General features: G+C 37.8%; 1 protein-coding gene across 7 annotated transcripts in view; it reads right to left on the bottom strand.

Moving 5' to 3' along the window:
• Window positions 1-928: 928 nt before the first annotated feature.
• FRMD4A (FERM domain containing 4A) overlaps window positions 929-25,234 on the bottom strand; it is a 573,082-nt gene continuing 548,776 nt past the window's right edge. For 5 of the 7 annotated variants that reach the window (XM_074194087.1, XM_074194085.1, XM_074194084.1 and 2 more), the window contains exons 18-23: window positions 24,841-24,897; window positions 19,104-19,341; window positions 17,646-17,810; window positions 13,002-13,864; window positions 8,882-8,978; window positions 929-2,694 (exon numbers count right to left, since the gene is read on the bottom strand). In XM_074194087.1, the coding sequence (XP_074050188.1) occupies window positions 2,592-2,694; window positions 8,882-8,978; window positions 13,002-13,864; window positions 17,646-17,810; window positions 19,104-19,341; window positions 24,841-24,897 (1,523 nt within the window). In that variant the 3' untranslated portion in view covers window positions 929-2,591. The other 2 variants (XM_074194086.1, XM_074194083.1) reach the window with 1 other exon arrangement.

Here is a 25,234-nt window from a genome sequence, read left to right as displayed (position 1 = left end):
TTGTATTAATTGAATGCAGCTAAACAGTAAAACCTGTTTTACTTAATCTTTTGTCTCTACTACCAGACTGGCATGAAATTTGCCTGGTAATCCCCTTCCTTGTCTCTCTTCACTTCCTTCCTCCAAAAAAAATCCCAAATTGATTTTTAGGAATAAATTTTTCCTCTCATCCCAACTGGACTAACATCTGAATTAAATTTGATTTTTTACAATATTCACTTTAGAGTCCTGAATTTAGACTAACAGCTGTATAAAAGTAGTGTATAGAACTATCTCCTTGTTCCCCTTTTAGTCTCTTAGTGCCTCATTCCCAACCAGCACCATATAAAATTTCTGCTCAGCTTGATTTTAGCCCTGCATAATTTTTAAGGGGTGGGGGATAATCAGGACAAGGAAGAAAAATTAAAATTTTCATCAAAATAATTAAACTTAGGTGGATAAAAATATTTTGCAATATCAAAACTGATCAGCATTTCCATTGTACTGCATATCTCCAAACAAATCTATAAAATACGAATTCTTCCCTGCCAGCTGATTTTCCTGATCTCCTCATCCACATGAGAGGGCAACGACACACACAAATGTTTGAGGCATTGCCCAAACTCTCATCTTTCCTCCCAGCCTGGCTTCTGACTGCTGGCTCCTCACTGTCCACTCAACTTATGCCTGGATGATAATAAATGTTCCATGATAAATTATTTTCTTTCAGGTTTTAGTATTTTGGTTCTTACCCTCCTGGTCTGGTAGAGTCTATTGTTATTCTTGGATCACACACACATATAAACAAAGGATTATCCATTTTTTTATTCCTTTTTGTTTTTTAAAAAAAAAGTTTTTATTCTAAAGCTAACTTCAGTTTTGCTTTTCCACAAAATACCCCCTACCCCACCCCCTCCTCCCTCCCTTCACCCCCCCCCCAGCCCACCCCCTTGGCTGTTGAATGCCTTTCCAATAGAAACTCATTATCCGCACAGAACAAGTGGAAAAAACGTCTCCTGCTCCCTCACCTTCCCAACCCAACTTGTGGCAACAAACCCAGCCTGCATCTCTGGGGAAACCTTGGTTGTGCTGGCGAAATAACCCAGTGGAGATTGTTCACTTGTTCGGTAATAGCAAAGTTCTTTTGAGGCCTTTGAAGATTGATGGCTTTCTAGACAGGTAAAAAGCATTGCTCATAATACGTGTAAACTGGCAGCCCCTTTAAATCCCCTTTCTTATTTTCCCTTGGTCCATTTTGGGCATCTTACAGACAAATCTATGCATCAAGGTTATTAATAATGTTTTTGGTGTTATTGTCCCTTAGGGAGGTGATTTTTTTCCCAAACAATTCTGCCCTGCCTGCTTGCTAGTGGACATCCTACTGAAAATCCTATAACTTAAGAGCATAGTTGTATTCTGTAAAAAGTGACACATTAAGTAATTAACTGGGTGCTGAGAGTTTTGAGATCTGAGCCCTTTGCTCCACAAGTGCTAAACAAACATGAAAAGACCCACAAGGAGTAATGCTAATGCAGTTTTACCACTTGGATGGACTACAATGTGCTTTGAACCCTTGGTTTCCCACAAAAAAAAAATGAAACACCTCATGCATAAAAGAGGACGTGATTTTTATGGGTGGTTTCCATGTTGGACTGCTTGACCACAACCATGAACAGAAAGTAACCCCCTGTCTTGTACCCTGCTTGTTCAGTCAGGATGGACTGAACTGGAACCTCCTCCGCCACCTCCTCCCCACCTAGTTTCCCATCTGTCCAGATTACGCAGGACTGTGGGTCAGTGATGCTCTCCACGACTAGAGTGTCTTTACCAACTATTACACTGGCTTGGTTTTTCCAGGTATAAGCTGAAGGGGCAATAGAACTTGGGGAGGGGGAGGTAGGGAGGGACTCTCACTTCTGGAAGTAATTGAGAAGGTGAAAGGAGCTTACAGAAGCAGAATGCCCTCCATCTCTTGGCCTTTCTTCTTTGTTGGTTTGTTATTTTTATTTTAATCTTTGGCAGCATAGAACTGATTGTGATCCTCTGATGCAGCTCTGAAGTGACAGGCTTCCTTTTTCATTCCCCCCAGACTATTGTGTTAAAAAAGATACTTGAGGTGTAAACTGTGAATGTCCCACATCAGACATCCTCTTCTGGAAGTGCTTGGTTGGCCTAGAGGTGGCAGGATGGACACATTCTTTCTGGGTCACACATTGGTGACACACTGCCCTTATTGACATCTCCAGGGTGGTCCCTCTGTCCACCCCCCACCCCCCAATATCCTTTAGTGACATGGACCTCGATGCCAACTCTTGATTGTCCCTGGCCTGGGGGAATCCGTGTTTGGAGGGCTGGAGGCAGCCACCAGGGATGCTTCTAAGGATTTGCATTTGACTCTCTGTGGACAAGAGAGCCTTAGGACACACAGTGGGACCGGAACCTTCCAAAATGTCTCCTCAGTCAGGTTTTGAGGGTGAGAGGGGATGAGGAGAGGGGAGGAAAAAAGTGCTAAGAGCTGAAGCTGGTGCAGGGTGACCGTGCGTCTGGGTAAGGCAAATGAGAGGCAGTGAGGTGATCTCAGAATGGCATTGAGAGATTGAGGCCCAGCTCATTCACACCAGAGTCCCGGGCTTGGCTTTGTCCTGTCCATACCACTGGACATCAGCTAGTTCTGGATAGAGGGGAGAATCCAGGAAACAGCTATCATTGTAACTCCTGCAAAGAAACCCCAGAGGAAAAAACTATTAGAAATAACAAGCAGACCTTACAATATCTGTACACATTTGAGTCCAAAGACACCATTGAGCATTTGTTCACTCTCTTATAAATGTTCATCATTATTTCATATGTTGGTTTGTGCTTCTCAAGTACAGCCATGTACAGGAGAGTTAGAATAGGAGAGTGGGCTCTGAGGACTCAGGTTTGGATCTCAGCTCTCTGACCTAGGAACTGTGTGACTTTCATCATGTCATGCCTCAGTTTTCTTAGAGTGACCTCAATTTTCTCATTTCAAAAATAAGTCTGGCCTCCAACATCCCTTCTAACTCTAAATCTGCAATGCCATGAACACACCATTGTGCATATATATATATATATGGTATCTGATATTGTTGACTGGTTGGAATCATTTAAAAATAAAACCTTCCTTTCAAAGATCAGTGTGAGAGCATAAGGTAAAATTGTTGGGAAACTGAAGAGTCACAGATTTTTGTTTATCTACAGAAATACTAAGATTGACTTTCTCCAAAGTATGCTTAAAATGTATCATCTTAGTAGACCTTTTCTCTCATCAAGGAAACCTCTTCAAAATGTATACAATTTGTTATATGAAGAAAGTTGTGTCTAGAGGTTAGCATTTGAAAGGTTGGAACTTACTTTTCAGATGGAGGTCCCCAACATGATAGTGGGATGATTTTTACTGACAGGTCTATAGGAGAGACCTGACTCCTACATAAGAGAATTTTGTTAGGTACGATAAAGAGGCTGAGACTCAACTAATCCAGAATATAGTGAATGTTAGAAGAGGCAATTTATGCTATCAGTATAATTAGAACTCCTTCACATTATTCTGAGGATCATCAAATTTCGAGCTAGAAAGGAACTTTGAAATTATGTAGCTTTTACTCCAATCCTTTCTTTTACTGATCCCTTAGAATGAATAGTCTTCAGGACAGAACTAGGTCAAAGATTTACATAGAGTAATCTTGGTTCTCCTTCTTTAAGTTTAGGACTATGGGGATTGGATTAAATGTTCACTTTTTTTTAAGGTTTTGTTTTTTGTTTTTTGTTTTTTTGCAAGGCAATGGGGTTAAGTGGCTTGCCCAAGGCCACATAGCTAGGTAATTATTAAGTGTCTGAGGCCGGATTTGAACTCAGGTACTCCTGACTCCAGGGCTGGTGCTCTTATCCACTATGCCACCTAGCTGCCCCCAAATGTTCACTTTTAATTTTAGCATTCATTTCCTGTATTAGCATTTGTGTAATCTATGAATTCATAGCCACTGATGAACAGCTTTTCCCCTCCTTTTATACAGCTGTGAGTCTTCACTGACTGGGGTGGAGGAATCTTAAATTTTGTTTTCTTGTGTCAGATCACATTTTTAGTGATAAAATGTGTATTGCTTATTAGAAACATCATAGAGACTATAAACTCATCGATATGTTTCCCTGCCTACCCCTTCGGTTTATTTCCCCCCACCCATCATTAAGAAAGTTCAAAGGGAAACGAGACCAAAGAGCATCTTGGTAATGAACAGTCTTCCAACTAGAAATAATATTTTCCTGTTTGATTTGCTGACCTCTCTAGTAACTAGCGGATGAGTGAAGGAGCTCTGGGTTTTGTAACTGTTTCCTGTCTAGGCTTTTACATAAAAATCCTTGCAAGTCGGGGAAATTCAAAGGCTTCTGCCAGAATACTCATGGATTCTAATGGAAGTCATGTGGCTGCCTTGAAATGGATAAGAGTTAGCTAGTCCTGCTTAAATGTGGTTTCTAAGGCAAAAGCAATAAAGACCTTTCATTATGGGACTGGCCACAGATGTTGCTATCATTAGGGAGAAAATGACTGACATTCTCATAGTCACCCAGCATCCCCTGCGCTAGCTAAGCTGATGTTTTCATCGGGGCCTGGGGTATTTAAAACAATTTAAAGGGGGGGGAAAAGCTGGGTATTTTAAAGATTCTTTTAAATTTATCTTGGATATTTTGTTTCTGACGTCTCACTTTGGAATAGGAATTGCAGGAAGAATCTTAGTAATTTTAGGGTACAGAAGAACCCTCTAAGGAACAGCCTAAGTTTCCTTTTAGAAATATTTTCCAGTATCTTTGTTCCCTCATGTCTAAAATAAGTTCTATGTGCTGCTATAGTGTTTTATGAATAATATTGTTAAATGATATGCAAATTCATGAAGTATTCCATATTTTTGAAGCCTAACTTGTTCATAATTCCCACTTGTAAAGTAGATTGAATCTCTTCCTCCTTTGCACAACCTTAGAGAGTGGTGTTGTGGTAATTATTCATTAATTATGACATCCTACCTTGGTATGATATTGTTTTGTTGTTCTTATTTTCCCTACTAAATTGTAAGTTACTTGAGGGCAGGAAATATAGCTTATTCCTCTTTAAGCTCTCATTGCACTGGGTACAGTACCTTGAAAGCAATATTTTTTAATAGAAGGATGGTGATTTGATTTATAATATATCTTGGTTCAACAGAGCTGAAAGAACTTCTTAATATTAGTCAGAAAATTTCACTGAGAGCTCATTAGAGTTAAGCTTTAAGAGTGTTAGTTTTAAACTTGATTCCAAGAGTTCTTAGACATAATTTACTGTATATGTAGATGACGGTGCCTTGTGTGGGTCACACTGCCTCCTTGTGGATAAACAATGAATTCTTCTTTGACTTGATTGGGAATCCAGAATTCCCAAGGATGCTTGAGAGGCTTCCACCCTATCATCACCTGAAGCATCTCAGAGAGTATCATTGTGATTAGTTTAATTTTTAATTTCTTCTTATTCAATTTTTGGACAAAATAGTGAAAAATGGAGCTACAAGAAAACTCTCATTCATTCTACTCCTAGAAGGGTACCAAAAATATTTCTTAATGAATCACCAAAGTTGTTATCATAATACATGGCATTTAAAGCCATGTATTATAAAGGAATGTGGTTTAAACTATGTCTGCTTTTTGTTGGTAGAGTTATTAGGATAGAGACATAGTGCTGGCATCAAGACAAGAGTTCTTAGAATCATATTCTGCATGAATCCACTGAGTATACAGATATGCTACACATGTACAAATAAATATGTTTTACTTTAAATGAATTGAACTTATAATAGCAATTAAAGTTAGGATAATTATTCATTTTACAAAGGATTTAGGGACTTCAGGTACAGGGAATCCTTATCTGAAGATAATTGGTACTGAAAAAAATGCTAATTTTATTTTAAATGGGTACCAGCATTTCATAATAGATTGTGAAAAAGAAGTTCTCCAGGAATTTCATCTTGCAAAATAACACTAAAAAGCATGAAAATGATATTCTATACTTAAAATTTAGGTTATAACCACAACCAAGGACTATTTCTCAGAATGAACAAAGAAAAAAATCAAAATGTTAAAAAAATTGTGGGGGGATGGCACAAAATATTGTTTACAAATGCTCTCAAGTAGATAATGTTCTTTTATGAGTAAACAGTATCTTCATGATAGCTCTTATGTTACAATCAGAAGTTTGACTTACATTATTTTTTTGATGCTTTATATGGGAATTTCTTTTTCTGCTCTGTACATTCTCCCTTCCCCACTAGAATTCCTATAGTCTGGATTTCAAGTCATCAAGAATTATGGATTACACATTTTTGTAAATTAGCTTTGTTGATTTTGTATACTAGAGATTTGTTGATTAAATTAATTATTATGAATTTAAAAAACTCACCTTTTTTCAAAGTCAAATTAGGGGGCAATTATATCTTATATAGCACAAACTACCCCTTAGGCCTTTTGTCCTACATTGTGGAAAAAATTAGCTGAGGACTGTCGAATTGGGAGGATATCTAGAAACAGGACACATTCATAATATAATAGCTTTCATACTATTCAAATGTTTCTTTTTAGCTATTATGGTATGATAAAGACAAATACATATGTATCATATCTGGGAGCATCAACTAAAGGGAACTGTGAAGAAAAAAGGATCATAAGAACAAAAGATTCCCTTACTATACCTCTATTCATCAGTACTTTGGTGAGTTGGAGACTCAGACCCATCCATAGTGGGTGAGTTTTCTGTTGCTTCTCTGAACAAAGGAAAGCAAAGGAAGGAAGAGCAAAGAAGTAATGTCAAAGAAAAGAAGTGACACAGACATTGTTAAGAGTTTATTAATACAGTAGGAAGAATATACTTAGTGGATCATCTTTGCATTTCAGGATGTTAGTGACATTCAGTTCAATGATTCACACAAATTTTTAAACCATCTAATTTAAAATAACCATTTTTTTAAGTATAGTAAGGAGATTCACATTATTTTTCTGAGATTCTCTCATTCTTGCATTTTGCCTTTACTCCTAAATCATCACTATACCACAACATGTCTTATATGCATATATATATATATATATATATATATATATATACACACACACACAATTTGTATAGACATACATACTGAATCTATATATAAATATATATGTATAAGCACATATAATATTTAATATATATATATATATATATATATATATATATATATATATATATATGTATACATGCATATCCTCCTATCCTTGGCACTCAATTTCATCCAGAAAAATCTGAGAACTTTAAGGAGATGTTTTGGGATATGAATCTTCATATCAAAATTGTATAAATTAGAGGGATAGTTGAAATGAAGATTGTTTGCATCAGTGTCTCTGTTATCTTTATGCAGTTACCCCTTTTTAATCTAAGAGAACCAATACCTAATTTTCCTTCTGATTTCTGGTTAATCTGAGTATACCCTAAGCCTTATCGTGAAAGGAAAAGTTGCTTAATCCAGTTTTGGAATATATCAAGTCCTCTGCTTTATAATCAGCCTTTATGGTCTGTGTTAGAGCCTTCAGGAGCCCAGATGTAACTCTTGCCCAAGAGGCAGACCAAGAAATCATAATGGCCATTCTAGAATTATAGGTCAGTTCCTTTGGTTCTCTTAATTCAGTTCAAGTAAAACTTAATATTAAATACTCCTCAGTACTAGAGAAACAACTATGAAATAGTCAATAGAGAATCAAACTCAGAATCAAGGAGACCCAATTTCAAAATGGTTCTGATATGTGCAGGTTTGGGCAAGTCTTGGCCAAGTCACCTCACTTTTCAGAATCCCATGCAACTTTCTAAGACGAGAAATTGAGGAACAGATAATGATCTATATTATTAAGGCAAGTTTCCTCAAACATGCCAGATAGTGAACCTTCAAAGAATTCCTGAAAGGCCTATGAGATGGGCACGTAAAATTATAGACTTCTAAACTTCCTCATAATCAATTTATGTGTAATAACTGACCTTAGCTGTAATTTTTCAGGCCAAATAATATTCACCAACCTTGAATGCTCTCCTTCTAAACCAATAGGTTCAGTCAACAAATATTTACAGGTTTCCTATTGATTTTATTGATTCAACAAGGGAATAACTGACGATTGTTACCAGAAAGCTTTCTCCTTTGCACATCTAAAAGAGCAGGTCATATTAGAGATTGCTTTTTAAGCCTGTTATCAATAGGACTACACCACCCCTCCAGGTTACAAATTTCATTGAGCTATCAGATACTAAAGAGCTTACTATCTTAGAATGAGCTGCTATCATCATCATAGAGTATACAGCAATTAATTGCAATTGCTAAGAATTCCATTTCCTCAAGTATGAGTGAAGTAGGTGGGGCAAGCCAGAGGGAAGCACCTCACCTGGCAATAGCATCACCAAAAAGAAGATGGGGAGCTCAAGATAGCCAAGTTAGGCTAAGTCTTTAGATGTATGGTACAAAACCAAATTCACTGAAGTGGAACTGAGGGGAGAATTCATTAGATTAAATAAGGCAGAGATGATTAATAGGAATATCACAGTAAGTAATAGTAGATTAAATAAGGCAGAGAGATGATTAATAGGAATATCACAGTAGGTAATAGTACTTACTGATATTTCCTTTCATAGCAAGAAATGTTCTGTGTAAATATACAAGCAATTCTCTTTCTTAATGCTAAAGAATACCTTTTGATCAGTATCACTCCCCCCCCATTGTCTCAGTCTTACACATTCTCTTGTTACCTCTTCTCACTTTAGAAGACTGCAATTAAACACTTCTCATAAAGCTTATTCCTTACGCATTTCATAGACACTGAAAAGAGGAGAAGGCACTCAGATGGCACTCACCCAGATTGCCAGGTTAGGAGGTGGTGTGGACTGCTTGGTGGAGTAGCTCCTATTTCACTGGAAGGTGTTGAGCTTCTCTGGCTGTGAGGTAAGGCAGCTACCCAGGGATCCAGAAAAGATGGGAAAGAAAATGAGAGTCAGAGCCAGGTACTAGGAGGCTAAATGATTTGTACAGTGAAATGGTGCTGGACACCTCCAATGGATGCAGCACACCCACAGGTGGTTTCATCCTCTTTCTTGAATCTTGTTGCTCTGGGGGTTCTCCTTGTAACTTGCATCATCTAATAAGGAGTACCTGCTTCTGGAGGATCTTGGAACCAGATGAGGGGTGTGAGATGAGGAGTTTCCACAGCAACAGAAACCTGAGGCCTCCATGCTCTTTTAAGGGATGGTTAATAAAAGAAAGATGTTGTCTATCACTAAAGAGATGCTCCCATACATAATACAAGGCATTTTCCCCCCTCTGCTCAATGTAAGGGTTAAAAAAAAAAGTCTGCATTACTTTATGAATAGAGACCTCGAGGTCTAGGCTTTCAGACCTGTTATTTTCATGGATTTGGGCTTATAAAGTGCTGCTTACCACATTATAAAGGTGATAGAGCTTCAAAATTGATCTATTTTAGTCTAAATAATGAAAACATTATTTGGAGCATTGAGCAATTTTGAAACCCAGTAGAAGAAAGTTTGGTTAATGGGTTATTGATTTTTTCCCCCTCAGCCAGTCAAATAACCAGAGAACTAGTTCTTTGCTTTGGCAGTAGGAAAGAAATGGGTTGATTCAAGTATGGCTTGAAGGAGACAAGACCAACCCAAAATGAATGTCACCAGCCTCTTAGGTTCTGTGCTTCTTGGGCAGAGAGAGGCAGTTTGATGTCTCTGTCACTGGAGGCCCTAAAATAGACTGATGATCACCAGCTAAGGATGTTATAGAAAAGATTCCTGAATTAGGAAGAAGCCCAGAGCAGTCCTTCCAACTCTATAACAGTCTAAAATTCTGTGATCCATGGAGCCCCTCAGAAAATGATTGGTGTTACTATCCTCTGATCCTGAAGGCTCAGTATAATAGTGTTCATGGAAGGACTTTATAAGTAAAGCCATCTTAAAAATAAAAATCTCTTCAGGACACTGGCAACTAAGCCTATACTGGTGGGTCTCAAAATGGTTATAAATGCTATAGAGAATTTGATTCAATAGTAAACAGATTTTGAGTCCCTTTATTATTCTATCTTAAGTGGTTCTTAGCCAGGGGTTAGAGAATTTATTTTTTAAAAATATTTTAATAACTTTATTTTAGTATAATGGGTTTTCTTTGTAATCTTCTATATTCTATTTTATGTATTTAAAACATTTTTCTGATTTGGGGTTCATGGCATTAAAAAAAGTTAAGAACCCCAGATTTTCTGAGTAGCAGAATGGAGAGAATGGCATAGAAAAGGCCACTGAGCTTCATCTTACTATATCATGTAGGATTTACTTTTATGGAAACTAAAATATAGCTCTATCATCATGTAGAAGAAACAGGAAACCTTTGAAAAGAGCAAAGAAAATCCTTTTGGCTACAGCAGGGGGCTATATCAAGAGGTGTATGTGTTTTTTAAGTTGTATTTGGTTTCATTTAGAAAAGTACAACTTATAAAAACCATACGTTTGTAGTGAATATGAAAATTCAAGTAAAAATTTCAAAATGGTTATTTTTAACACTGGTTAAATGTGCCCCTATAAACCCAGTTCTTTTGTTAAAAGAGACCCCTCTTTTGTGGACATTCCTGAGATGTAGGGGCTGTTTGCAAGAAATTTTCAATGGTGGCTGAATCTATGCTCAAGTTCTGTCTCCTCTAAGTCATTTCCAGCTTTCCCTAAGAAAGACAGGCTAAAAAAAGAATCTCTGGCCTTTCAGACAAGGCTTCTTGATTTATATCTAAAAGCCACAAAAATAGTCTCTTAGCTGGTACTCTTCCAGGGTAGGCTACTGGACAGGTTTTACTATTTAAAGAGAACATAAACAATTACATTCATTCATCTGCAATGTTTATAAACCACTCTTTCTGCTGAGGGAGTCATTGTTTGTGGATTATACTTTTTTGAATGACAGGTTACTCTTAAGTTGATCTAAGGAAATTGAAAAGTTTTCGTTCTTTGTCTCTTATAGTTTCCCCTAAGAGATCAATGGCAAGTATCACCAAGCCTGTTTCAGAGATGGAACAAGCAGAGAATATGTGGAGGCAATAGTCCCAAAAAGTTGAAGCTCCACATAATGCAGTTAATTAAAATTATGTAAGCTATTTATCAGTGCCAGTTTTTTGTTTTGTTTATTTATATTTGTTTGTTTTATTTCATCCTGGCAGTGTAATGTAGTAGAGAAAGCACTGGTCTTGGAGTCAAAAAAGTCCAAGTTCTTGCTCAGTTAGAGTCCTAATTAAAGTGACTGACCCTTGGCAAATCACTTAAATTCTTTGAGCCTCAGTTCCTTCATCTGTAAAATGAAAATGATAATAATTACTTTGTCCTCCTGACAGGGTTGTTGTAAAGCAAGAGCTTTGTAAACTTTAGAATTCTACATACATTAGTTATCCTTAATGTTATATTTTTTACTAGTTAGTATGAAATAAATTTAAAAACCAACAAACAGAACTTTAGGAACTTGGACCCTTTAGTTGGCAGATTAGTATTCTTCCCAGTGATCTGACACATCATCAATGCCACTACTAATTTAAAGAAATTTCCTGTTCATCTAGATCCTTAGTTTTGTGACTACAGAATCTTTCCAATTTCCAGCTTTGATTTGGAGTTTCTAACCCCTTCTGTTGTTCCAACTCCAAATCTGACTCCTTTTTCAAGTGGTGAGTTGGGAAATTGTTTTTATTCCAGGCTGCTAATGAGGCACTCCATGGGAAATGACCTGCTGCACTTCATAGGCTTTAAATATTAATTTCAAGAGTAGGTTTTAGGACTGTGGCCTCCCTGGGTGGTTCAGTCTGCCAAGCCTTTGGGATTACTCTCAGTGTCTCTCTTGGGGGCCCAACCCTGTCCTGACTGTTCATTAGCTGAGTCACTGCACATTCTCATCATGAGTCACCTGGCTTTACTAGCCCTCTGAGGGCATGGAATACTCCATCTCGAAAGATTAGTTGAATTTCAAGTGAAGCTAAGTTCCCATCTGGCAGGACATTAACCCTAAGCTGCTCATTCCTGACTCCCAGGAGTCATACCCCACCCACTGGACAAAGACATTTTCTTTCTCCTGCTCATTTCCTTCACTCTGGACAGAGGACACTCTCCTCACTCTTGAGATGATCAATTCAGAGTTTCTTGTCTCATTTTATGCCTTTAAAACCCAGCTTTGGTCCCACCTGAAGAATCAGAATTCTTTCCTGTCGGTTCCACATCCAGAATCCTTTTGGCTCTATGAGTAGCATGTGAGCAGTACGCTTCTTTAGGATGGGGTTATAGTATCAGAGGATTTTGTGCTGGAAAGGGGTTTAAAGGTTACCTAATTCAATCTCATTTTACAGAGGGGAAAACTGAGACCCAGAAAGGTTAAGTGCCTTGAGGAACAGAGCCAAGATGGAGTCTCAGATCTTGATTCCAAATCCAGAACCTCAGGTTGTAAGTTAACCTACCCCTCCCATCAAGTTTCACTATCAGCCAGGATATTTTTATGTTATTCTACAGTGGTCCAGAAGTCAAGAACTGGATTGAGGAGAAAATGGGGAGAGGTTAGGTAAGGGTTCTTAACCTTGAATCCAGAACTTTTTTTTTGACAATTTGATATCTATTTCAATATAAATGATTTCCTGTGTCACACTTTACAAATACTGACTGATTTGTTTGATTGATACTCAAAGGATCCATTTTATCATGTGTTATTTTAATATTTTTTATGTATTAAATTTTTTTTTCCTTATGAAAAAGTGGTCCCTAGGCTTCACCACATTGTCATGGTGGACCATGACATAAGACAAGGTTAAGAACCCTTGAATTGTGAACACTTTGGAAAACTCCTGACCTACTTCCCTCCCAGGGACCTCAGAGTTCATTTCTCTTTTAGGTCCCTGTATTTCCTAGAGAATCTGAGTCCCTTAGAATTGCTATAAAGTCATCAGTCCTGAACTCTTCTTACCTGATGTGGCTTTGCACATCTGAGGCATTCTTGTAACCCTGCTATGAGCCACAAAGGTACTCTGAGATGATGTACTATACTGGGAGCCGCTATCTGAGGAGGTGGAGCTGGTGTGCGACAGACGGCTGTGCTCCTTGTGGGAGGCGGTGGAGCGCTGGTACCACAGCCGCAGCTCATCCGAGACCACCGTCCGGCCAGAGCTTTTCTCATGATGGCTCTCCCGGCCGAGAGATGGAGTCCGAATGATCTGTGAGCGGGAAGGGGTTAGCCGGACTGAGTCCCCTTCATCCCCGTGCCAGCTCTCCTTGAACATGCCTCCTGCGGTGTAGGAGTTGGATGTTTTAAATTGTGCTTTTACGCTATAGTGTCCCTCCTGGTCATTCTCCAGGCTGCGCACTACCACAGGGGTGGAGCTCCCCTCAATGTACAGGGGGTATTCCTTGATGCGGTACTGAGAGGAAGGCTGGCTCTGGCTGTGGAGGTAGACTCCGTGGTGGCCTGTGCCATTCCGGGCCGCCAAGTTGGGCATGCTCCCTGAATTGGAAGAGACCAGGTTCCCGGCTGATTTATGCCGTTGGCGCTGCCTCTCCCTAGCCTTGGAAGGGGAGTCTTCAGCTAGGGTGGAATAGTTGGGGTTCATCTGGGCTGGATAGTAGTGTTCAGAGCTTGAGTGACTGGTACAAGAGGAGCAGTCATCCATGGGGTCAGAGCCGTTGCTGCTACGAGTCCTTGGAGTGTAGAAGTCGGGGCTACCGGTGTCATTCTCTGACCCCAGGAGCTTGCCCTGTGATTCCAGGCTGGAACTCCGGTGCCTAAAGTGCAGTGCTAAACTGTGCAGTCTGGTTGGGCTGATGTCAACTGACCTGTGGGAAAACATCAGAAACATTGGTCTTGGTATCTGCTTGGGGGACCCCGGCAAAGCCAGGTGAGGGGAGGAGGAAGTACCAGATCCTCTCTCCGCTATTTCACAAATGAACCAAACAAGGCCCCAACCTATAGCCAGATGCCAGAAAGAGTTGTCAAAATGCAAAGGGGTCATAGCAGTTTACCAACTTTATGTTCTCTTGGAAACCAGAAGGAATGAATCAGTTCATTCCTCAAGGTTCACCACAGGACTTGGATTCTGTGAAGGAAATAGAAATGATATTTTTTCTTTTTAGGTTTTTAGCAAGGCAAATGGGGTTAAGTGGCTTGCCCAAGGCCACACAGCTAGGTAACTATTAAGTGTCTGAGACCGGATTTGAACCCAGGTACTCCTGACTCCAGGGCCGGTGCTCTATCCACTGCACCACCTAGCTGCCCAGGAAATAGAAATGAAAGGAGGCCCAGAACAAACCAGTTAATTTGCCTTTCATATAATTATGCTAAAATGTAGTGTTTGGGGGCGGTATTTGGAAGGGGAACTAATGTGGTACCCCTAGAAAATCAATAACTATGATTCATTGAATAACATGTTAGCTTGAAAGAATCTGCTTCCAGAAATACTACAACATCACTCCCCACCCCTGACACTGCATTGATCCAATCAACAAATATATAGTACGTTCTGAATAGTGAAGTCGTATTTTAAAAGTACAAGACAGCCCCTCAGAGCTTATAGTCAGTGCCTTCTTAGAAAGACATATGAAACTTATGAAATTAGATTTCAACTTCTGGCTAAATTGTCTACCTCCTTTCCTTCCATGTCTAAACCCTTTGACTACTCATTCATTTATATACTTATAATTTGAAATCAATGATAATTCAAAGTTACTCATGACAATTTATGTAAACTTCCAGTGTGGCATAGAAAAGAATACTAGATTTGTAGTCAAAAGATCTCGGTTCAAATCTCCTCTCTCCCACTTTAATAGCTGTGAGACTTTGGAAAAGTCATTCTACTTTCAGTCTCAATTTCCTCCTCTATAAAATGAGGGCAACTGAGATAATTTCCAGCTATAATATTCTAAGATTATATTAAATTAATAGGATTATAGGGGTGGCTAGGTGGTGCAGTGGATAGAGCACCGGCCCTGGAGTCAGGAGTACCTGAGTTCAAATCTGGCCTCAGACACTTAATATTTACCTAGCTGTGTGGCCTTGGGGAAGCTACTTAACCCCATTGCCTTGCAAAAACCTTAAAAAAAGAAACAAATTAATAGCATTATAGAGGATAATAGTAATAATGAAGCTAATAAGAAATATCTTTAAAGTACTCTCAAATGCTGTAGAATTTTTTTTGCTTAAAAATGGTTGTTATGGAAACTCAAAATAATTTTTATCCATTCTTTAAAATATTTTCTCTAAGGATTTCTTAGGTAGTGTTTTGTTAGCCTACTCTAAATTAATGTCTACTCTTAGAGGTGCTATAATTGCATTTGTTATTCAAATAAAATAATATTTCCAAACTGACTGAATTTACCCAAAATTACTAAATCAGAGTCAGAGCAGTTTTGGCTCTGAGTTGCTTGGCCAGTAACTTGTCCTTTCTCAAAGGTAGCTCAATATCATTACCCAGTTTTCTAAAAGAGAAAACCAAATATTATGCAGTCTCATTCTTCACAGGTTGATTGATCCACCTGAAGCCTGTCACTGGATTAGTGGAGAATTGAAATTGGAACAGTCAAGTCCCTGGTTTTCTTGCCTGTGCTTGGCATGTTGAGTTATGACAACCTTTCTTTGTAAGAACTTCAACATAATGGCCAACAGTGCAATGGAAAGAGCCCCAGTTCCAGAGTCAGGAAGATCTGAGTTAAAATCTGGTCTCAGACATATACTAGCTATGGGACCCTGGGTGAGCCACACATCCTTTGTTTGCCTCAGTTTCTTCATATGAAAAATGGGAATAATAATAGACCCCCTATCTCCAGAGAGGATCATATGAGATAGATGTGCTTAGCTCAGTGACAGATACATAGCAAGCTAAATAAAAGTTAGCTATTATTGTTATTATTAACTTTGCCTTAAGAAGAACAAAGTAGCTGTAGACAAGTATCCCTTCTATCCATTTTAAAATAGTAATAAAATATGTATTAACTTGATGGGAATCTTTTTCCCCCCAAGAGGGAAAGGAAGAACACTTCTGCAGGGATTGCTTCATCTGCCCCTCACTGAAGATACCTTACCTTTCAGATAAAGATTAGTTCCAACTTGGAGTGGAACATTGTCTTCGAGGCAAACAAGATGCAGTACAGAACAGGTCAGTACACAGGGCTGAGAACTTTCAGTCCTTGTCAGATGCTTCACATCTTACCAAGAAATCTCTGGAGTCCTCATCTTTGTGTTTGATGAATGATTATCTCAAAGCACAAAAGGGAGACGTGCCTGGACAATTTCAGGCATTCACGGAACTGGGACTGACAGCCAAGATCCACTAAAGTCTTTCCCATCAGCACAAAGTCATTCTAATTAAAGAACTCGTGGCTCTGTTAGTTAACCTGGACCACCCCATTCCCATTTTGATCGAGGAAATTCTACTTAGACTGACAATCTTTAGAGAAAGGGGTAGGCTTATACCCTTCTCCTCAGGACAGGGTGGTGTGTCATCTGAAAGCTGTGGCTAAAAATGCTTACATCTGGGATCCCATTTGCATTTTGGAGTGATGTAGGGAAAAAAAAAATCTCTGACAATTACTGAAATCAAGGCTTTAATTAGTCAGTTAACCAGGATAATTTGAGATCAGGAATCCCCTACAATGTTGTCAAGCTTACAGAGAAAAGCAAGTTTTTTCTAATAAAGGTTTCATGTCCAAAATATAGAAGAAACTGATTCAAATGTATGAGTTATTCCCTTATAGATACAATGGCTAAAAGATATGAACTAGCAAAAGAAGAAATTTAAGCTATCATTGTACCATTTCTAATAATAGAAATGCAAATTCAAGCAGTTCCTAGTTTCCAACTCAAATCTATCATGCTGGTAAATTTGGCAAAAGATGAAAATGACAAATAAGGGACTGAGAGAAAACAGGATTCAATTGTAGTTGAAAATTCTACTATAGCAGAATTGTGAATTGGTACAGCAAGTTTGGAAAGCAATTTATTACTCCAAAAGTCATTAAATTGTCTTTAACCAGCAATAGCATTATTAGTCTTATATACCAAAGAGATCAGGAAAGAGAAAAAGGATCTCAAAAATACACTTAAAAGTATTTACAGCATCTCTTTTCATAGTAAATCCAGTATGAAAACCAAGAGTTGCCCACCTACTGGGGAATGACTAAACAAATTATGATATATGAATGAATGGTAGAGGAATATTATTTCACAACAAGAATGATAAAATGGATAGTTTCAGAGGAAAATAGGAAGATAATGAACTGATGCAGATGTGAAGTATGAAAATAATTTATACAATGATAACAGTATTATAAAGAAAAATAATTTTGAAATACTAGACCACAAGGATAAACTCCAAGTCCTTAGGAGTAAAGATGAATAACATACCACCCACCTCCTGCCACTTGGGGTGATAGATTTAATATGTAGCATTTTGAATATGGCTAACATGGGAATTTCTTTTAATGGGTTATGTAAATTTGTTATGATGCCCTTTAAAAATTTATTGGAGATCAGAAAGTGGAAATAAAATATAATAAAGGCTTGTAAAAATAAATTTTAAACCATAAAGAAAGCTACAAAAGTGTCAGTGAGTATCAGATTTACCTAGTGGAATGGACATAGTGAGGACTTCGGACCCGTAGATCTGGTGTTGATGGCATGCTGGATTGGGAATTCCAGTGAGGGAGACCTCGGATGGGACTATTTTGCAGAGAGTTGCTTCCTCCAGCTTCTGCACAGCTACCTGTGCTGGGGAACCTCTTGTGACTACTGAAAAGCAAAGAAGTCATACCTGTCATCAACTCATCCAAGTACACCTTGTCAAAGGGTTGGATTGCTAATCTGGTAGATGAAGTCCTCGTCTCAGGAAGATTAGCTGAGGTCCTGGGTGGTAGTCTGGTTTCCCAAACTTCTCATTTTAATTTTTCAGCTTTGGGTGTCCATGTCAATTGCTCAGATTTTTTTCCTCAGCCCCATACTTCAGTTTCTACTTTCCAGAACACAGATGTCTACCTGACAAGAAACATTTCCTGGAGCCCCATGTGATTAAAAGTAACGAGAAAAACCATGAAGACATTATTTCTGTCTTCTTAAAAAAAACCTCTATAAAATATCATCTGAATAGTGAACTGGTAATTTGAAGCTGAAATCACAGCTGTTGGGCTGGACTGTTCTCTTGCATGGTGGTTTACTGTCCTGAATAAATTTGGGATTCATGTGGGTGGACTGTGGTCATGTCATTTTAGAAAACTGCTGCTTAAGATTTCTTAATTCATTCCCACAAAATCCAGTACTAAAGTCAACTTTGGACAAACAGATTATGAAGCAACATCTCAGATCAATATATGTTTGTATAGGATAACTGAGTACCTCTATAGTCAGTTGTATTGGCTCAGACCTTTGGCATGTTGTAAAACATGTTGTAAAACTTCTACAGCAGAGGGAGCTATTAGCCTAGGGTGTAGAAAGGTGTAAGTCCTCAACACAGAAGAAAAGTAATTTTGGTTTTTAGTTTATAATTTGTGGACTTTTTCCTCATGTCTCTAGGATAACAGACCCATACACATGATGCTAGAGTTAGAAGAGACCTTAATAAAGATTATCTAGGGCAATCCTCTTATTTTAGGGAAGAAAAAGGGAGTCTGGGAGAGGTTAAATGTCTTGCTGGTCTCATGTATCATTAGTGGTTAAGTTGGGATTAGAATCCATGGCTCATGCCTTTCAGGACCAGGATACTTTTTAGTATGCTATGCTGCCTCAACCAGCCAAAATATGACATTTACACAGTAATTAAAGATAAATTGTATAGTTCTTGATTCACTTCATCTTCAAAATAACCATGTGAGATATTTTACAAATTTAAAAATGAATATTTCTCCATTATACAAATGAAGAACTTGAGGCCAAAAACATTAAATGTCAGAATGTAAACACAGGCCTCACCAAACTCTCAAGATCAATGCTTTTTTCTCCTTTACTACTTTTATCCAATTAATAATAAAGGAATAAACTAATTAATAAGTATATGAATTTATTAATTGCATCTTCATCCTCAAGGCTCACCTGGAATGGCTGTGGGAGGAGCGCTTCTTCACTTTCTCATAAGGTTCATCCAGAGAAGACTCACTCCACATTTTGGGCTTTATGGGTGACTTATCATAGTCATTCCGGTGATAGTGCATCTGCCTTAGTCCCTCCAGGGACTGGGGAGGAGGGGGTCGGTTGTGCGATGGTGGTCTAGGGGGGAGCCCTTTGTGAGGGGACTGTAAAGGGGAAATTGTGCTGGTAACCTGAGAATCTTCTACAGGAAGAAAGAGAAACAGATAAATAACAAGGGTCATCCCAATAAAATATCAACATACACTGTATTTTCTCACCAATCACCAATTTAGTGCTAGGTTCTGAAACTTGGTTACCCCCATCTTCTGCCTTTACCCATTCACTACTGCTACTTCTGAAAAGGGAAGAGTAGGATTTCTTTTGATGGGAGTCTCCCAGTTCAAAGTCTTAAAACACAAACATGAAGTCTGGCTAATATCCAGCACCATAAATGAATCATTATTTAATGCCTGAGACAAAACAGTCATTGTTATATTGCAAACATTCATTCAAAGAGAATCATTCAGTGTCTGCTATGTTCCTGGTAATCTGTGATGTACCATGGAGACATCTAGCAATTAGAAAATCTATTTCTAATATAATCTAAAATAATTAGACACCTAAGCCAAGAATCTCAGAGGTATTTTTTTTGCATTGGAATAAATGAGTTAATTTTGAGTGGTACAGCGTCACAGTGAATGGAGCACAGGCCTTCAAGCTGAAAAGACCTGGGTTCAAGTACTACACCTAACAACACGCTGATTGTGTCACTCTGGGTAGTCAACTGCCCAAGACAATGTGTTGCAGAAAGTTTTCTGACCTTTACTCGAGGAGTACTAGGAACTCTATACCAATGAAATCAGTCTTTATCCCTATTTTAATCTCAAATTTCATAAACAGACAAGTTACAAATCTGAAACAATCACTCTTGCATACTCTTATTGTTAGATTTCTAACAAAATGATGGATGTACTGTTAAAATTTCAGATTAAGTGAATTCAGTTCAAGAATATGTATTCACTTATTCAAGAGATTATTTACTGCATAGGCACAGAAGAAGAGTTGGATCTTAAACTGAGTTTTGAAAAGTATAGAATTTAGATTAAAAGAGAAAAAAGTATCTTTAAGCAGCTGTAGCTGGAAAGGGGCCAAAGCCTTTTTAAAAAAGGCAGTCTTTCAGAAAGCAAATGAATGAATTGAGATGATAGCTGTGGCAAAAAAACTATAAATTTAATTTTTCATAATAACCAGTGAAGCTATTGATCAGGTGAGAAATAGGAATGAAGATTTCAACTCAAGAAGAAAACAAAAATGAGGGCTTAGCAGGACAACTGATTATGAGTTTTGAATTTAACTGTATTATATTAACATAGTATTCCCCAGTTCATAACTCTATTTCCTAAGGCAAGATAAAGCACAAGGCTAGCTGAGAAGAAATGCACTGATAAGGTGCCCCTCTCTTATCAGTCTAAGAAGAATCAATGTTCTGTCTGCAGCTGTGATGAAAAGGAGAGTCCCATATGAAAGGTATATGGGAACTGAGAACAAAGGAGGGAATAGCAGATTGTCATGCTCACTGTTTGGGCAAACACTTAATGAGTGGAATGATGGTAAAAACCATCTGTATTACTTAAATTGTTATTTTTCTCTCTCTTCTTTTGGGGACATGTGCAGTAGTGAACATATATATAGTGAAATGTGTTATGATTCAACGCCATTGTTAAACCCCTAGTCTCATTTGATCCATATTAGAAGAAATAGTATGTGATGAGAAGGTGAGAAAAGATTGTATAGGTAGGTAGAGGTCACCTGATAAAGGATCTTCTATGCCATTGTATTTGTGGCATTATCTAATAGTTGAGAGAGCTGTATTGTTTCTTAGTCTGAGAAGCTACATGATTAAAGTTTAAGAAATATTTATCTGGCATGACATATTATGAAATGAAAGAACTGGGTAAGGAGGTCAGATAGGAAACAAATATTGAAAAAATTTAGAAAATGAAGGTGGCATTGAGAATGGAGAAATTGAAAAATGTGATGGATATGGTAAAAAAAAAAAAGAGCATTTAGGTAACAAATTAGACTTGCAGTAGTGAAGGAGAGAAAAGAGGCAAAGATTGTGTCCAGATATGATTTTTCAGAGCAGGGAAAATGATAGTGTCATTGACCAAAAGCTTAGCTATTCAAAAGAGGTGTAGAGATTCCTTTTAGACATGATGTATTTGCAGTGATGGTGGGGCATTCAAGTATAGCCATACTGTCCGGTTGGATAGAAATATGGGATGCAGATCAGATGATCTCAGGAAGGGTAATTTCATTGGAGTGAAAGTTGAGTGAAAGCCAGACTCATCGAGGAGGTGGAGGATGCAGAAAAAGGTATTCATTCAAGGAATTTGTGAAATGTGAAAGAAGAGCAAAAGAATGGTAGTTGAAAGGACTGGGTGAAGATTTTTTTCAAGATAAGGAAATACTTACACATATTTGAAAGCATAAGAAAAGCCAATGGAAAAGGAAAACCTCAACACATTGGAAGAAGGAAAAAATATGGAACCTAAGTTCCTCAGAAGACAGAAAGGATTGAATACAGAGAACACATAGAAGAATAAGTTTCTGAGAAAAAGTAGGACATGCTTTCCTCAGAAATGATAGTGAAGGTTGAGAAGACAGGCATAAAGATCACTCTATTCTGGGATGAAAAGGTGGAGTTTGATGGTCCCAGTCTTCTCTGTGAGATGATACTCCAGGCCTACAGCTTTTGGGCAGAGCTAAGGGTTGTTGTTATTATGGTTGAAGAAGAGTAAGAGACTTGAGGAGAAGATTTAAAAAGTTGTAACAAGTGGTCTGGGATGGGTAAGCTCTTAGCCATATGACAACCAGTGATAGAAAAGACCTATGTTTCATAAAGGTCATGAAAAATAGCATTTGGGAATGTTCTCTTTGCTCTGTGGATCTTGGAGAAATGTATTCAGAAGGAACTCTTTTGGTACTGGCTTGAAAATCCTAAAACATGAATGAGATGGAGGGGATACACTATTCTTCTAAAAAGTAGAAGGAAGTGGTAAATTTGTGCGTGTGTGTGTGTGTGTGTGTGTGTGTGTGTGTGTGAGAGAGAGAGAGAGAGAGAGAGAGAGAGAGAGAGAGAGAGAGAGAGAGATTATACCACCAAGAGATTGCTGTTGCAAATAAAATGATAGTTATAGCAAGAAAATATTGGAGGCAGTATGCATGGAATGGTGGAGAGTAGAGTGCATTTCAAGGCCCTAGATTCAAATCCTTCCTCTTATACTAACTTCTTATACACATTGACTAAGATCTTTAGATTTGATAAGCTCAGATTCCTCATCTATAAAATGAAAGGACAAGACTAGATGGTCCATCAAGCACTAGATCTTTTACTTTAAAATTATAAATTTAAGTTATAATAACAGATACTAATCCTGTTCCCTGATACCAAAGAATTCTACTTTATTTTTGGTATAACTAAGTCCCACAGGAGACATGGTTGGCATAACTACAATTTCATACATTCAAAGTAATGCTTTATACACAAGTCTTCCAGCTCTCCCCCATACTCCTTTCCTCACCACCTCTATAGTAAAATAAGTAATAAAATATTATAATTTGGTTTTTCTAATAGCAAGACCAAGATGACTAGTTAAATAACCTGCCAGGCATAGCCCACATCAATAGCAATGATTATTACTGTAATTATCCTTATTACTGCTACTTTTTAAGTAACCTTTTAGGTTTTTCCATCTCAATCATTACTTATCACTGCCAGCTTGAGGTTTTCCCAAGGAAAAAAATCAATTACTACTTGTTATGTTTTCATATAATTAATGTCTCTGCCTCCAAATTTTTGAATTAAGGCTCAAAAAAATTTTCTCAGAAAGGGTTCCATGTTGATGACCCCTTTTTTCTTCTATGTTAATATAATGCAATTCCAGTTTTTCTAGGAATTTTTATTTTTTAAAAAGTCTATGCATGCCTTAGCTTTTCATTAAAAAATATTCCAAATTTAAGTGATCATTAAAATGAGCAAAAATTTCCATACTCAAAGCAAGACAGAAAAAAGAGCCATATATGAAACAATGGATATGATGTATAACTTGCTTTCAAAAAGAAACAAGTATATCTTAACATGCTACTTTCAAACATGCTACTCAGTTCAAAATGTGGTCTTAGTCATGGAAAGGAAAAAAAGTGAAACCTTGTCACAGATTATCACCTACCCTATACTTTTCTGCTTGGCTAAGTATAGGTACTGTGAAACTAATGGACATTTATTTTAGTTCATTCTGATTTTTTCACCTTTATCCTCCCAGAATTACTATTATTTTTTTTTTTTATCATTAGAAGATTATTGAATCAACCTGTGCCTGAATGGAATTCCCATTCTGATCACCTCACAAATATTTATAAGCCCTTGCTTAAAGGGCTCTGATGATTGGGAATCAGCTATGTCCTGAGACAGCCTAGCCTGTTCTGGGAACAGTTCTACTTCAGGGGAAAATTTCCCTGCCAAGCTCTTGCTTCTTTGCAATTAGACATGTTCCTGGTTTTGCTCTTTCAGGCCACATCTCATTCATATGACAGCCCTTCATATACTTGAGCATAGCAATCAATTCCTGTGTTCCCCTGAGTCTTCTCTTCAAAAGTTCCTTCAATGGAACCTTTCACCACCCTGGTTGTTCCTCCTCCAAAAGCTGTCCAGTGGTCAACCTCCTTCCTAAACTGTGGTATATACTCTAGATGAATCCTAATTGGCTCAATTTTAGAAGTCATACCTTTCCTAATGCAGCCTGGACTCACATTCCATTCTTTTTTTAGGTTTTTTTGCAAGGCAAATGGAGTTAAGTGGCTTGCCCAAGGCCATACAGCTAGGTAATTATTAAGTGTCTGAGATTGGATTTGAACCCAGGTACTGACTCCAGGGCCGGTGCTTTATCCACTGCGCCACCTAACTGCCCCACATTCTATTTTTGATTGCTACTTCACACTGCTAACTTTCAGTCCATTGGCACACTCAGATCTTCTTTAGACAAACTACTTTCTAACCAGGCCTCTACCATTTTATATCTTTGAAGTAGATTTTTTGAGCACCAGAATAAAACTTTTAAGTTTACCTCTTTTCTCTCCTTTAACTGCTGAACCTTCTAAATTATTGGAAGAAAACAAATTTGTGAAAAAGCATCAGGGTTTGTTTCCTTGTTTTTCTTTAAACATTGATTTCATTGCTGTGGGGAACTTTGGATGTGGAAACTCCCTTCCTACACACTAATCGGCAATTCAACCATAATTTCTGGTCTTAAGAGAGTTTGGTAGGGTAGTGAGAGAATACAAATGGCTTATTCAAAGTCCCCTAGTTAATGTGTCAGAGATAGGACTTAAACCCAGATCTTTTAAGCTCCAATGACTGGCTTTCCATTGGATTCTGCTACCTCTCACAAATGTAAGTGGTTCACAGTAATAATAATAATAATAATAATAATAATAATAATAATAATAATAATAATAATAATAAATATTATGATTTGCTTTTATAAGCTGGAATAATGGAATCACAGAATTGGAAAAAACCCCAAGCCTAAAAAGACCTAATATAAAGCTATTATATAATCTAACAATACCTAAAGCAATCTAAAGAAAATGCCAAGCCTGGTCTAAGTTCCAAATTTTCAAGCTGAAATTAGCTACTTACCATCCTCAAGAACAAGAGCATCAGAGAGGGAGCTGTCTTCACTGGCAATATTTCCATCTGGAAAGAATCAAAACAGAACAGCTTGTAGTTAGATCACATATTTTGGTTGATCTGAGTCAAACATTTCTCATGTTGGGTTTCACCTATAAGATATTGTATTGCTGTCATTTCACTCTGTATTCTCTTACTCATTTCTTCCAATCAGCAACAATATCTAATCAATATAGAAATATTAGAAGTAATCATAACACTGCTCATCATTTCTTTTTTTTTTTTTTTTTGGCAAGGCAAATGGGGTTAAGTGGCTTGCCCAAGGCCACACAGCTAGATAATTATTAAGTGTCTGAGACCGGATTTGAACCCAGGTACTCCTGACTCCAGGGCCGGTGCTTTA

This window comes from Macrotis lagotis, chromosome 7, assembly GCF_037893015.1.
Source record: "Macrotis lagotis isolate mMagLag1 chromosome 7, bilby.v1.9.chrom.fasta, whole genome shotgun sequence".
Lineage (NCBI taxonomy): Eukaryota > Metazoa > Chordata > Mammalia > Peramelemorphia > Peramelidae > Macrotis > Macrotis lagotis.
Note: the sequence above shows the minus strand (reverse complement) of the source record. Positions and strands in the feature narration are given on the sequence as shown.